The 16,360-nt window shown below is 39.2% G+C and overlaps 1 protein-coding gene across 1 annotated transcript in view; it reads right to left on the reverse strand.

The window, feature by feature from the left end:
* Positions 1–15,694: 15,694 nt before the first annotated feature.
* Positions 15,695–16,360, reverse strand: part of SLC38A11 (solute carrier family 38 member 11) — a 51,859-nt gene continuing 51,193 nt past the window's right edge. Inside the window, exon 12 of the mRNA XM_007183201.2 lies at positions 15,695–15,988. Coding sequence (XP_007183263.1) covers positions 15,695–15,988 — 294 coding nt within the window. The remainder of the gene's footprint in view (positions 15,989–16,360) is intronic.

Consider the following 16,360-nt stretch of genomic DNA (forward strand, 5'->3'; position numbering starts at 1 on the left):
AGACTGGAAAGGAGCCTGGTTCTCTAAGGGTCTAGGAAATCAGTAGAAGTAAAACTCAGAGGAGGCCTGGGATGATGGTAAGTCTAGCAAGAAAGGACAGTGACCCTGGGTCAAGGCCAAAGGAGGGGCCAGCTGCATCTAAGGGGAATAAAAGTGAAGCCATCCAACAACAGATTGTTTAAAGCTTTAAACCCGTGCCAAGTTTATTGAGGAATGTGAGACTGTGTACTTGCAAATTACCTCAACACTATATCATTTGTATTCTGAAATTTTCTCATACTGTAATAGAGACTCAGAGCCTTCTCAAATGTTTTCGTTTATGATTCTGTGATCCTAAATGAGTTGTGTAAGTTATGCATCCTGAGGGTGCTCTGTTCCTGTGGACATTACCAGGGTTGAGTATTACTGGGAAGAAAAGTGAAAAAAGAAAAAGACGGTGATCTTCCGTGTGTGGTCTTGGGGGGAGAATCCTGCCTTGTGATTACCCAGAAATTTGTCCAAAGCAAGTGTCTGAGGGCACCCATTGAGGAGAGACTTTTTATTCGTGCCTTAATTTGAGTGTCCCATCTGGAAACTGTATGTCTTTTAGTCACATTTGCATACTGGCAAACTATGTTTATGAAAAAAAATTCACAGCAGATAATAATTATAAGTCTTCTACATGATTAGAGGATAAGCTTGCTTTGTCTGTATTCTAGCCAACTACATTTGTCACATTAAAAAAATAATAGAAAGCTAAGAAAAAAATACTTGATAATATTCTCACTTCCATTTTATTTTTGCAAACAGGAAAATAAAGTATTACTAATAAATATTATTTGAGTTCCAGGAGCTAACTCTATCATCTTATACTAACTATTCTTTAAGTTGGGTACAGATAAAATTTCTTTCACAAAGACCAAAAGATTACGAGCTCATACATCTTTTTCTTAATACTCAAAAAAACTAGTTCCCAAAGAGGTACAAACTATTATGTACAAAGTAAGCTACAAGAGTATATTGTACAAAACAGGGAATATAGCCAATATTTTATAATAATAAAGGAGTTATTTTAAACCACTGCTATTATTATCCTGATTGATGCTTATATCATCCTGTCTTTGACCAGTGGAAGCAAACCTCTGCAAGCTGACTTCCTTGTTTTTTTGATAGTTCTGCTTCTTTGTTTTTGGTCATCCGTTTTTATTTTGTACATTTTCTGTTCCACTTCTGCATTGAGCCATTTCTTCAAAGAGCCTTGGTTCCTTTTATTGGGAATGTACTTGGAGAACACAGTTTTGGTATTGCTGTGCTCAATATGTTATGCACTGGTCATTTCTTTCTAGCACTTTGCAGTGGTCAGAGCTAGAAAATAAGTCAATTCTTTTAAGATAAAATACTTTTTGAATTCACAAAGATATTTTCAATTCAATTTTAGGACTGCAGGAATTTTACAGAATTTTATTGATGTTATATCTGCATCCTATGTCCAAAATCCTGATTTTTAAGGGCATCGTTATAATTTCTCATTTGCATCAAGCCACAATATCCATGTAATAGCCTTGGAATAACAATGCCTACACTACCACAAATACCATCAATAAAATATAAAATAGTGTGGGGTTTTATTAATGTTCTTTTTGTTTTCAAAGCATATCACTGTGGGGATGTACAGTCAAATTATTGTGTTTTAAGAATGGTTGAGGGACTTCCCTGGTGGCGCAGTGGTTAAGAGTCCGCCTGCCAATGCAGGGCACACGGGTTCGAGCCCTGGTCAGGGAAGAACCCCACATGCCACGGAGCAACTAAGCCCATGTGCCACAACTACTGAAGCCCGTGCGCCTAGAGCCCATGCTCCGCAGCAAGAGAAGCCGCTGCAATGAGAAGCCCACGCACTGCAGCAAAGAGTAGCCCCCGCTCGCCACAACTAGAGAAAGCCCGTGTGCAGCAACAAAGACCCAACGCAGCCAAAAATTAAATAAATATATTAAAAAAAAAAAAAAGAATGGTTGATTAAATCATTGACTGTTGGTGATTAACTCTACTCCAGTCCCTCTCCCCTTCCCACAGGTTGAAGGTGGCAATAAAAGTTCAACCTTTTGAACCTTTGGTCTTTCTGGTGACCAACACCCAACCTGAAGCTATCTAGGGGCCCCTAGCCCCCAGTCCTCTCATTAGCATACAAAAAGACACTCATCTTTCTAAAGATTCCAAGGGTCTTAAAAACTGTGGTGTCAGGAATCTGAGTCAAAGACCAACTATTAGGACAAAAGATGCTCCTAGCACCCTATCACTTAGGAAATTACAAGGGTTTTAGGAGCTCTGTGTCAGAAACTGGAGGCTGAGACCAAATATACATTTCTTATTATATCACAATAGCATGTCCCAACTTTGGAGAAAATATAACAGAGAAAAATGGCTGGATGGTAGTAAACCAAAATATTAACAGTGTGGTGATTTTAATTTTCCCTTCGTGCTATGTTATTCCATTTTAATTTACAATGTGCACTTTATAATTTTATAATAAAAATAAAAGACATGAGTGAACTGTAATTAATTCAAAACTAGAATACTGGTGTAAAGTATTACCTACAGATCTTCCTCAACTTATGATGGGGTTAAACCCTTCCTTAACTTATGATGGGGTTAAACCCATCTTCTGATAAACCCATCACAAGTTGAAAATAGTATAATTTGAAATGCATTTAATACACCACTGAACATCATAGCTGAGTCTAGCCTGCCTTCAACATGCTCAGAACATTAACATTAGCCTCCAGTTGGGCAAAATCATCTAACACAAAGCCTATTTTATAATAAAGTGTTGAATATCTCATGTAATTTACTGAATACTGCACTGAAAGTGAAAAACAGAATGCTTGTATGGGTACAGAATGCTTTTAAGTGTATCATTGTTTACCCTCCTGGTCTCATGGCTGACTTGGAGCTGCTGCCACTCCCAGCATCACCAGAGAGGATCGTACCACATATGTCTAACCTGAGAAAAGATCACAGTTCACAATTCAAAGTACAGTTTCTACTGAATCCGTATTGCTTTTGCATAATCATAAAATCAAGAAATTGTAAGTCAGAACCAGTGTAAGTCGGGGACCATCTATACCCTTAAGTGGAAAAACAACTTTTACAAAAACTATTGAAAAATCTTAAAAAAATATATATTTGGCTATATAAAATTAAAAAATTTCATCAGGTAAAATGATCAATAACAAAATTAAAAGATAAATACCAAAAAAATTTTTAAGTTACTTAGTATATTATTCATAAAGGCATATCATTAATTCACCAAGAAAAAAAGCAAAAACCCCAATGAGAGAAAATAAGTATGTATAATACAGTACATAGTAATTCAAATTATCAATAAATACAGGAAAAGCTCTCATAGAAACCTAGGATATTATGATTTCTTCATTTTACAGGTGAGGAAAGTGTGGATCAGAAAGGTTAAGTCACTTGTTTATGAGAATAAGGACAAAGTTGAGATTCATCCTTCTAACTCTGGACTAAGATCTTAAGCCCTGTCACACTTGTGGCTGAGGAAACCCAGTCTCCCTCACCTAGATACGACTTCTTGTGGCTTACCCTCATAGTCAAGAGTTCTTGACGTTAGAATGAGGAATACTCTCCCTTCTCTGGATACCAGACCCTTGCTAAATTTAAATTAAATTGTATGACTCAGTTATCGCTTAGTTCTAAATAGAGCATACTCCTTTCATTAAGTTTTTTTTTTATTAAGTTTTTAATGTTAACAAAGTAATTACATGTTCATCTTCATTAAAGTAAAATGTATTTTAGGCTGCTCTTCAGTCTAATTAAAGCACATGTCTATGACAGTGAATATTTTGTTTAATCAACTACTTAATCTAGAAGCAACAGAAGGAGTATTGTCGGTGACTTCCATCCATTAATCTATTAGGTTGTCCTCTTTATGCATTCAAATATAAATACTATGCTCAGGCTTTAAACATTTATTGCCAAGATATTCCTACTTATTTCTACTCTCCACCCCCCCATTTGTTTATGACAGATATAATCATAAACTGAAAGCACATTTCCATGCTAAAAACTTTCTGACATTCATTAGGGCTCTTTACATACAAACTAGAAATCAACAGGATGTCTTAAGTCTTCCTAATTTGTAACATTGTTTCTACTACAGTTACAAAAAAATTTGCTATTATGAGCTAACGAAAATATATGGCTAGTGTGTTCAATTTTAGACAATGTTGGAAAAAATCATTTTTTAAATGTATGATTGTTCCAGAAAAAAACACAATAAACAGAAATGGACTTAATTGTTATTGCCATAAATGAGTGATTTACAGTTATTTTTCCTACCCCAATTCCCAGAAATATGTTATCACACGTTCTCATCAGTAACAGAAGCCCTAATGTAGGCATAATAGACTCTCCAGGAGGTGGTTTCCTATTTAACTAAGATTCCTAGCTGATTCTGATAAGCCTCCTTCCCAAAGGACACGGCCACCTGCACACTGGTGCTTTTCAAACTTGAACATGAACAACCTGGGGCTCTTGTTATAACGCAGATTCTGGTTCATTAGGTTTGGGGTGGGGCCTGAGATTCTGCATTTTTAAAGAGCTCCCGGGGCGATACCAATGCTGCTGGTTCACAGACCCTGCTTTTCAGGGTAAGGCAGTATAACCACCTCCCAGCTCTTAATTGCCAATAGATGCTGCACGTTTGTGAACCCAATCATGGGTCTGATGCATTTGTCTTTATCTTGTCTGTAATTGGGTTCTATTCTGCTTTTAGAGAATTTCCTCCAATCAAAGAGGGAAATTAAAGAAGTTATGGATCTATTTGACACAATTATTAAATAGTTCTTTTAGTGTTTCCTGCAAATATCTTTCCTGTAAGTAGAAAATCAGGAATGATGACAAGAAGAGAATGAGAACTGGTCTCACATGCTGGTCAGCAGTGGCAGCAAAAACTCCTGCACAGACCCGATGGTAGAACAAAGGAAGCTGTTGAAGGATCCCTCTAACTCCCTGTGAGCTCTTATATTTCAGTGGGACCTAACCCCTAGACGTTTGGTGCTTGGTGATGCTGCTTCATATCTGCTTTATTCTCTCAAGGTTGTTTCCCCTTCCCTTTCTTTTTTTTTTTTTTTTTAATTTTATTTATTTATTTATTTATTTATGGCTGTGTTGGGTCCTCGCCTCTGCGCGAGGGCCCTCTCCAGCCGTGGCAAGTGGGGGCCACTCTTCATCGCAGTGCACGGGCCTCTCACTATCGCGGCCTCTCTTGTTGCGGAGCACAGGCTCCAGACGCGCAGGCTCAGTACTTGTGGCTCATGGGCCCAGCCGCTCCGCGGCAAGTGGGATCCTCCGGGACCAGGGCTTGAACCCGTGTCCCCTGCATTGGCAGGCAGACCCCCAACCACTGCGCCACCAGGGAAGCCCTCCCTTCCCTTTCTTAACCTCCCTTCAAAACCAGCTTTCATGGTTCAATCCATAAATTTTTCTGATCACTAATTCTGTGCAAGGTAGTCTAAGCACTGAAAAAAATATGAAGGACCACTGGTTTTAAGCCATTTAATACTTATTTAGAAAAAAAAAGGTGTGCAAAAATAAGTGATGAATGAATTCCAAAACAACTCTGTATTTTATTTTATTAGAGGACACAAAGCTGTACCTAGAAGCTCAGCATTTGGGGATACCTTAAAGATCAAGTTCAATTTTTATCCAGCACGTGAACTGCCCCTACCACGCTGTGGGCAATTGTTTGTTCAACTTCTAAGTTGTTCCAGGCCCAGAAGGCTTACTAAGTTCCAGGGTAGCCCATGCTGACATCCGTTGCCTCTAATTGTTAGAAAGTTCTTATTTACACTAGATTGTTCCTTCTATTGATTGTCAGACATATACCCGTTGTCTTGCAGAAGAAAAGTCATGGTCTGGCTGGTGGCTGGGCTTACCGCTGCCCTTGGTCGTGGGGTTGTTGTTGGCACCAAGGCCCCAGCATTCATGATGAACTTACTTCAGACTGTGCGTGACTACTGGGTACATATACTTTTCCCTTTGGGATTTGTCTCTGGATGTTGTCTAGACAGAAAACATGATGAAAAACTAACTGCCTTCTGGAACAAGAGTCTGTTATTTAAAAGGAATTGAGGCCCAATGAAGAAGTCATCTGGAAGTAAAGGCTGTGGCTGAATTACAGAATGTTTACCTTTTTTAAATTATGAGAGAAAAACAAACTCATTATTTTATTTATATATTTATTTTTTTGGCCGTGCCATGCAGCTTTTGGGATCTTAGTTCCCCGAAAAGGGATCGAACCCAGGCCCACAGCAGTGAAAGCACTGAGTCTTAACCACTGGACTGCCAGGGAATTCCCCACATTCATTATTTTAAAAAAAAAATAAAAGAAAAGTTATGGTCTGCTGGAAATGGCTGGGGGGAACTTTCAGAGGAGGAGGCATTTGGGCAAAATCTTAAGTGCTACTAGAATTTAGGGAGACGGAGAGAAGTGGGGAGGCAGCATTCTCATCCTCTTAGAGTTACACCTTCTGTCAATCTGGATCCCCTAATTAACGCCCCCGTGTTAAGGAATGTCTCTATTTTAAATAATGCAGAGCAATCAACAATATGTCAGATACCATGGCATCATTTACACAGATATTTGAGAAAATGAGTAGAGGGACTTTTCATATTCTCCTCACTTATAAAGCAGATGATTATCCACCTACTACAGCTGGGCCTGCGGTAATCTAATTCTGAAAGGCCAGTTTTATCTGGCGTGCAAAGGAAGTAGGCAGACACACAGCGGTTGTTTGGAGAATAGTACAGGTGTTGAGGTGAGAAACTACAATGGCTGGAGATACACAAAAGGGGCTTGTGGGAGCACAGCTTTAAGCCATGAGGGTTCACTGTGTTGGGAAACCACAGAGGGAGCTGGTCAACCTTGTGTTACCCATTTGGATGGAACCGCTCCTATTTAACGCCATGAACCTAGTTTTAACTTTATGTAAGCAGAAGTCTTCTCATTTCTCTCTCTCTTTTTTTTTGGCCGCGCCATGCAGCATGCGGGATCTTAGTTCCCCGACCAGGGACAGAACCCGTGTCCCCTGCATTGGGAGCGCTGAGTCTTAACTACTAGACCGTCGGGGAAGTCCCTCATTTCTCTTTTTACGGAGAGTGAAGTCACCAGAAGTGCAATTCAGAATATAAATGACAGAGTACCTATATGTCAGGAAATGGAAAAATATGGATGTGCTGACAGCTTCCACCTGAATTCTTCTTAGGAAGAGAATGGCATTTGTGTCAAAAAAATACAATGACAAGGTATGGGGTAAAGTGGAATAGGGGTCTTCTAGAGGCCTGGAGGTTCTGGGACCTCGCTGAGAAAGTCACAGGGAAATACTTGCTTGTTAATCTGAAGGAGATGAAAAATGAAGAGTAGAGGAGATGTTTAGGAGGTGAAGCCTAAAGATTGGTCGAAGGCCATGCCCCAGGGTGTGACCCTTCCTCCTAAGCACTCTAAATCTTCAAAAGGTACAACAGGGCTTCCCTGGTGGCGCAGTGGTTGAGAATCTGCCTGCTAATGCAGGGGACACGGGTTTGTGCCCTGGTCTGGGAAGATCCCACATTCCGCGGAGCAACTGGGTCCGTGAGCCACAACTACTGAGCCTGCGCCTCTGGAGCTTGTGCTCTGCAACGAGAGGCCGTGATAGTGAGAGGCCCGCGCACCGCGATGAAGAGTGGCCCCTGCTTGCCACAACTAGAGAAAGCCCTCGCACAGAAACGAAGACCCAACACAGCCAAAAATAAATAAATAAATAAATAATAAATTAAAAATCCATATTCTTAAAAAAAAAAAAAGGTACAACAACACAAAAAATACACAATGCATGATGTGAATAGATTTTTATGGAAAATGATGCAGGGACTGTGTGTTTTGCATCTGGAGAACCGTGGAGTTTTTCAGGTACAGAGCAAAAGAACCTTGGTTTATGGTGGCATAGAGAAGCATGAGAATGTAAGCCAGGCTAATTTACCAGAATTATGGAGTAGGCTCCTGAGTGTGGAATGGGGTTTAAGATCAAGTTTAACCAATTCACTTGGGGGTGAGGAGTCCTCAGCTGGCATTTAGGTTACACATTTAAAATCATTTGTTTCTGAGAAAAATTTCTACCTCAAGCTAATATTTTAAAATTTCTTAATCTCTTGTTTAAAATGTCTACTTTGAAGGGTCAGATTGTCTTCTAGAATAGGGAGCATCTACTGCTGTGTTTGTGCAATCAACTAGCCACTTCTACAAAACCCAAAGTTTTTCCAAGCCCTATTTTTCTAAATATTTTATGTTGATTTCCTTCCCTGTCTATTCTTACAGCTTTTTAAACAAATCTAAATTCATTTTGAAATGCTTTGAAACATAAAGCACATAAAACCCAAGGTCGTATCACTCAACTTCCAGTTTGTCTACGTCTTGCGCATGGAGAAACAATAGTTAAAAGGTATAACTTAGAAAATTCTTTTTAGGACTTTATAGGAATGTAAAGTGGTGTAGGAAAAGTCAGAAGTCACCCAAAGGCTGCCATTCTGGGGTACAATAATTCTTCCTCTGTCTTAGAAGACATTTTACTATTTTTTCTCCCAGAACCTAAAGAATTAAAGAACAATACTGTTCTGACTTCTTGCCTGACTGTAAGAAGCCTGGACTGGATTTATTTTTCTGGAACTGGCCTTGTTGTCCTCTGGCAACACAAAATTAAGATAATACACTGTGCCTTGGAAATAAAATTTTTCAGTCTTTCAAATTTTAAACTGCAAACTCATTTGTTTGTCTGGGGTGTTTTTCTTAAACTGTTGCCTGCATGTTCCTAAACCATCTCTTCTTTTTAGTGCTCTATCAAATTACTGAGCTGTCAGATGAGATTAAACAAGGTGATAATTGTATCTGAACCATAAATACATTTTGCTTTAAAGTTTTGACTATTTCTTTAGGAATAATATTAAATGAAGGAATTAAGGTAAGTTTTCCTGGTAAATTATAAATTTTAGTTAAATACATCTGAATTAGGTAAATTCAAGTCATTAAATGTTTATCCAAGCATCTCAAATTACTAAGATATATAAGCATACACTGACAAAAAATAAAACTAAATACGACATGGTTTTAGGTCTCAAAGAGCTTGTAATTAAGAGACAAGTAAATCTTTATTTAGCAGTCAAAACAAGTGAAAAACTATGTGCTGATTGGTATGCACTTGAAGAGACCTTTTAAGAATATTCCAAATAGTCTAAACTTAAGAAAATAATTGAGAAAAATGTAAAAAATGCAGATTAAACTAAAAGTGTGGTGTGTCTGTGGCCATCACATTATGAATAGCACAGAACATTTAGGAAATATTCTTCCAGTATTTGAAAACTATTATGCAATTCAGCACAATAGTCACTCACTTCACTGACAGGTGATGAAGTTATGAAATATGTAGTGCTAAAATTGAAATTTCAATTTAATGAGTATAGTTTATATGAGGATAAAAATAGTTTAATAGTAGATCACATTTCAGATTTAGTGACAATAAATTTATTGGGAAAAGAGTGAATTGGAATGGAACTCCATTTGTCAAATCATGGTTGAACTACAATCATAGGTTGCTTACAGATATGAGAGTTCAGCAACAATCAACCAAAGCACCCTGTAATAGTCAATTGGCTATAAAGAACTTATGATACAGTACTGAATACTCTACTATTATTTGTAAATTATGTGTCTTTAATATTATTAAAATTAATAATAAACATATGTGCTTGTATGTAAAAAAAAAAGAATATTCTAAATAAATTCTCTGAAGGTTCAATGCTTAATAAAGCAAAACGAGAAACTCAACTTAATTATCTAAACCACCTTGTTGGATGAATGACTATCACTAACTTGCTACTTTACTGAATGACAATCATTACAGATGCAAAAATCCAATTAAAATAATATGTATGGCTGGGCTTCCCTGGTGGCGCGGTGGTTAAGAATCTGCTTGCCGATGCAGGGGACACGGGTTCGAGCCCTGGTTCCGGAAGATCCCACATGCTGCGGAGCAACTGAGCCCCCCGCGAGCCACAACTACTGAGCCCACGTGCCACAACTACTGAAGCCCGTGTGCTTAGAGCCCATGCTCCGCAACAAGAGAAGCCACGGCAATGAGAAGTCCACACACCGCAACGAAGAGGATCCCTGCTCGCCTCAACTAGAGAAAGCCCGCGCACAGCAACGAAGACCCAATGCAGCCAAAAAAAAAAAAAAAAGAGTATGTATGGCTATAGGTACAATAAGCCATTTTCCCTTCTATACTATCAATCTCACTTCAAATACTTAAGTGTTTAGTACATTCAAGGTACCATGCCATGGACTATTAAGAGTAAAAAGAGGCTTTAAAACACACTGTCCTCAAGGAACTTTTAGTCCGGTTGGCGGGACATGGTTCCTTCACATAACATAAGAATTACAGAATTCCAAAGGAGGAAAATTAACCTGCAGCTAGAGTTGTCAGGGATGGCACAGGGAGAAGATTGGAGGATTGATAGAATTTGATGAGGGTGGGAAAGGAAGGTTTGGATATTTCAGATGAGAGGATGGCAAGAATTCAAGGGCAATGGCAAAAGGGGCAGAAAGCAATTTTAGTGTAAAACAATGCTTTAGTTATGTCAGACAAAAGGGTTCCTTCCTGCAGTCATGGGAGATGAGGTGAGATATGTTGAGGCCATTCTATAAAAACTTTGAATACAGGCCATGGAGTTTGTACTTTATCCTATAAGCACAAGAGTTTCATGAAAAGCTTCTGAGCAAGCATTTGGTGTTATCAAAGCATCAGTTTAATAAGATGATTCTTGGAGTGATGCACAAATGGTCTTGAAGGGAGGAGAGCCTGAAGGCAGAATGCTCAGGTAAGAGGCTGTGGCATTAGTCTGGGTGTGAGTTGGTAAGGACCAGAAATAGGTAGGTGTTAGGAATGAAGGACAGATTAAATCTGTATGTGCCTTTTTTTTTTTTTTTTAAGGTTTTTGGTGCTTTTTTTTAAAATTTTTTTTATTTTTTATTTATGGCTGTGTTGGGTCTTCGTTTCTGTGCGAGGGCTTTCTCTAGTTGCGGCAAGTGGGGGCCACTCTTCACAGACCAGGGCTTGAACCCGTGTCCCCTGCATTGGCAGGCAGATTCTCAACCACTGCGCCACCAGGGAAGCCCTGTATGTGCCTTTTTTAAAAAATGAGACATTTAGCATATTGCTATAAGTGAACAATATAATAAAAATTCCAAAGCTAAATTTATTCATAATCTTCATTTTCAATGAGCAAATATTAGAAAATGACTATTGAAATGTCCTATAAAGATAGCTACATGAATTCTTTATCAGCATGATGTTATTATGAGCATAAGCCAATTTTACTCATGTTCCAAATAAGATTTTTTTTTCCAAGTAAGACATTTTATTGAGTTTAGTCCTAGGAAAACTTGCTGTACTTTTGAGGAACCGGTATATTTTCTTCCTTCTCATAATAAGAGCTATGAAGCTCACGCAATCTTCCCTGAATGCCTGTAGGTTCCAAACCAGGTTTGTAGCTTAACCACTGCAGCTGTGTTGACTTTAGACCATAATCTCTGTTTTCTTCTTTGTTAACTCTCCTCCCCTCCCTTGTCATTACTCTTCCCTAATCTCCCTGTCTTGGTCTCTCCACTCCCCTCTGTAAGCTTCTCCAAAGGATTTTTCAAAGAGATGAAGGATAAGTACAGTTACTCTCTGACAAGAGCTCTCCCTCCTGTCTCCACTCTCAGTTTCTTCCTGACCTCCAACCTGGCATTCTACGCCCTGCCCAGCCTCTAAACACATGGCCCCATCTGGCATCTCTTTTATGTCCAACCTCCATCCTTATTCAAATGTGATCTTTGAATCAACAGCAACCGCATCACCTGGGAACTTTGAACAAATGCAAATTCTCAGGCTTCACCCCAGAGCACCGAACCAGAAACTCCGCATGTGGGCCCCAGCAATGTGTGTTCTGACAAGCCCGCCAATGATTCTGACACGTGTTGAAGTTTGGGAACCACTGCTCTAGAGAATGACTGTACTGTTTTGTCTCCCAGTCTATGTGTTCTCTAGGTCATGGTGCCTCTTGTCCGCTCTGCGTGTCTACTCTGTAATCCGGGCAAATCCTTTATACTCTTTTTAGAATAATTACAAATTCTTCAAGGAGGTTATCTGATTGGTGTAGCTAATTATTACCTCCATCAAAGTCAGTTAAGCATTTATGGGTACCTTACCTCATGGTCATTGGTTGGTCCATGCTTGAGAATACAACGCCTGGTCCTGTCAGCAGCCAGCTATACTAAAAAATGGACCAGCACCACTTCCCTGAGAAGACTGCCGCAGATCAACCAGAAGGAGGCCTGCTGCTATCCAATAAATTGATCTTTTTATCTCTCATCTAATGAAGCAGATGTGCACAGTATGACTCCAGCAAAGGACTAGTTGGGATTGTCCTAGTTGGATAACCTGGATTTCAGAGTTCTTTTAGGAAAGACAAGAGGCAACAATTATTGCTTGACACCATTGGGGTTGGTCAGAGGCAAAGCAGTCTGACCTGCTCTGATATTTGAAGACGGTTCAAGTTAGGGTTGAGGTTAAAGATCCAATTATAAGTGACATGCATAAGGACCCAATTTGTAAGTTATACAGATACCATCCAATCCATATCCTTAAAGGAAATGTATTGCTAGATGTTTGCATTAGTGTATAAATATACTATTCCCTTCCCTCCTCTTTAAAATTAAGAAGCACTTTATAAGGTCAAATGTAGTGACAACTTTAAAAACTGGATTAAATATTCAAGTTGTTTTGTTACGGGCAAGAAGTAGCAGGGAGGGAATGAGTTTCAGTGGAAATCTCATTAAATTGAGGCAGAACATAGATGGGGGTGGTTCTCAAAGTTCTGCATGTTGGCAAAATAAACATAAGTATTCCTATGAAATAGATGTATTTCTAACATTTATTCTATCATAATTTGAAAGTGGTAATCCTTGCAGCTAATAACTGGGCCCAAGGTAGTCTTGTAATGCAGCTGATTTGGAAAACACACACACAAAACCAGAACAAATATTTATTAGGCATTAACGCAGCACTCAGTTCTTACCCGGAGCTTTTCACCTACTTGAGTCAAGGTTAATGTATCTGAAGCAATAGCAAGAGTACAAGATAATAGAAGGTTAAGTACTAAATTACGTTATCCTTGACGTACTTTTCTTTGTACACCCTTGGAAATCTCCTCTCTCATGACTTTATCTAACAACTATGTAGGTCAGTGTTTCTCAGTCCTGAGTAATGTAGAGATGGACTGCTGCAAAAATTTCTTACATTCTCTCGGTATGGAATGAAAGTATTTTTATAAGTATTTTACCAAAACATGTATTGATCTAAAAATGGACACAAATCACCTTATGATTCTTAACCAACTATAAAAAAACAACTCTACAAATGAAATACAGAAAAGCTATACAGCCAATAGAATTCAAATTAATTTAGTGGCATGGATGATGTTTTGTTGAAGCAAATGCTACCACGCAAAGCCTGAGCATGGCCCTGCCGGCTAAGGGGCAGCTTCTTTTGCTTTCAAGAGGCCTTTCTTATTATTAGTCACATGACAACTCAGCTTTCACCACTTCTGTATTCAAACTGCTGTGAAACTATCCCTTATACACTTCCTGTGGGAATAATTTTTTTTTGGCCTGTGATTTTTACAGATACGTCAGGTATGTATTCTCTGCTTGTGATATTTTCTCACTATTTGACAACAATTAAAACAGTATTATGGATTGTCAACTTGATTGAAATACAGATGAAAAGGTGAGAAATGAAATCTTGGGTGATACTTGATTTAAGGTAGCCATCCAGATGGGCCCAAATTTTCTTGTTACTTTTAAAAGATTGTCATAGATATGAAAACATGAAATCCTCCTTAAGAGATATAAAAAAGTTCTCATTAAAAACTGAGGCCCTTCCCTGGTGGCGCAGTGGTTGAGAATCTGCCTGCTAATGCAGGGGACACGGGTTCGGGCCCTGGTCTGGGAGGATCCCACATGCCGCGGAGCAACTGGGCCCGTGAGCCACAACTACTGAGCCTGCGCGTCTGGAGCCTGTGCTCCGCAACAAGAGAGGCTGCGACAGTGAGAGGCCCGCGCACCAAGATGAAGAGTGGCCCCCGCTTGTCGCAACTTGAGAAAGCCCTCGCACAGAAACAAAGACCCAACACAGCCATAAATAAATAAATAAATAAAAATTAAAAAAAACAAACAAAAAAAAACTGAGGCCAGCTGTGGCGAACAGCTGTGCCTCCCAGACCCCACACAAGGAAGCATTAGTGTCCCAGCCACCAGCAGATCACCTCCAGCTCTCAGTCCCTTTAGGGTTTGCTCAGCTGCAAAGAGCTGCCCACATTCAAGGACTGATGGAAGTAGCGGTATTAAAACTTGGCTATTTCATCTGAACTGAGACAACTCTGATGGGTCACGGATGCTCCAGACTCCTTATGGACTTGGCCGAGGCTTTGCCAGCCTGCACTGCAGTTCCATTTTGCCCACCTGATCCTGCTTTCCCCCTCTCTCCCACTAGTTATAATGCCTAATAAATACCCCGAATGCCAAACTCCATCTTACTGTCTGCTTCTGGAGAATCTAGTCAACGAGAGCGCCCAAGAATCTCTCTGAGGACCCCCCAGAGTAGTGAGATTGCCTCTTTTGTGCCCTGATTCTTCTTTCAAGGCTCTAGTCTGAAAGTTCAGCTTCCAGTTGTTTATTCCTGCCAGCACTTCACATTCAAAGGGTCCAAAACTGATGCAGAACTGATCTCTTTAAGCTTGTGCCTCAGAACAACTTGTGGTTTTCCCCCATTTTATAATTCATTTAATGGCACTACCATCATATTCCCACAGGATCAAAACTGCGAGGTAATTTTGCTTCCTCACACACCTTGCTCTGTATACCCAGTCTATTAGTCACGCTTTGTAACATGTGAAGGACTTTACTCATTTCTCCAGGGATTCACTTTCCTCTAAACAAGGGATGCTGCTGAAATCATAATGGACAGCTTCACTTTGCTCTTGGGATATCTAGTCTCTTTAACAGTCTTGAGTTTTCCTTCCCTTTGAGTCCTTCTTTTAAGACAAAAAAATGTATTTTTCTCATAAAGGACACATACACAAAATTGCAACCTACAATCATCTACTCATTTTACAGCACAATATATTGGCTCACATATTAAATAAGAGAATACTGCTTTGAGAGGGTGGCAACAGACGCCACAGGCTTCACTGCTCCTCCTGCATTTAAGATTAGTGTAGCCCAGTCATTAGAACAAAACATTTATTTTGTCCCAGTTTAAGATAAAATACATTCAACTTTCTTTTCCTTTTTATCTTTTTTTTTTTTTTTTCCCACACTGTGTGGCTTGCGGGATCTTAGTTCCCCAACTAGGGCCCTCGGCAGTGAAAGCGTGGAGTCCTAATCACTGGACCGCCAGGGAATTCCCTCCTTTTTATCTTTTATACTGGACTAAAGAGTAAAGAAAAACCAAGTCTTGATAAATGCCAAAGTAATAATTTTATAATATAGAGACTAAAACATGTGTGAATGTTACTGTGCAGTTTAGAAGTCTATGAAAAATACCTATTTTTTAAAGCGCGCAACTCACTGAAAGATGCTGACGTTTAAAATGGAAAGTTGTGTTGTCAGTTGAAAACGAGAAATTGAGATGTTTGTGAGGGAGAAATTGTCGGGAAAGCAGTAGAACATTTCCTGCCCGTGGGTGCAGTCTTGAGGATTGGTGACGGCCATGACAAATCCAACAGCCATCACCACAGCACCAATGGGAAGCATGACACAGGACATAATCTTATCTGAGTGTGTCCTCGGTTCTTCAGACAGTTTCAGATAACATGCTGATGGGATGATAAAAATTAGGGGAGCTGCACAGAGCACACCCTGTGTATTCAAAACAAGAAATAAGATAATGTTACTGAGTGGAGCACTCCTTGGACAGTTTTTAAAAAACATTTACAAAATGTATTTGTCATCATGTATGTTAAAAGTTTGATAGGTTCAGTTAAATCAAACAGAGGAAAGAAAAATAATTCCAAGAAAGACTTAGGAATAGGTTTTTCCCTTACTGATGGTATATTTACAAATGAGAAAAGTAAAATAATATAATAGTATATCAGGCTTAAATAATAATCAGAAAATAATATAAAATAAAGCAGATGGTAAGACTGACTCCTGGCAAACTCTTAAAAGTTCCCATATTTTCAGTCACATCATATTTCCTTATACTCTTCATTTCAAATTGCTGGTTATCTA

The sequence above is a fragment of the Balaenoptera acutorostrata genome, chromosome 8 (assembly GCF_949987535.1).
Source record: "Balaenoptera acutorostrata chromosome 8, mBalAcu1.1, whole genome shotgun sequence".
Classification (NCBI taxonomy): Eukaryota; Metazoa; Chordata; class Mammalia; order Artiodactyla; family Balaenopteridae; genus Balaenoptera; species Balaenoptera acutorostrata.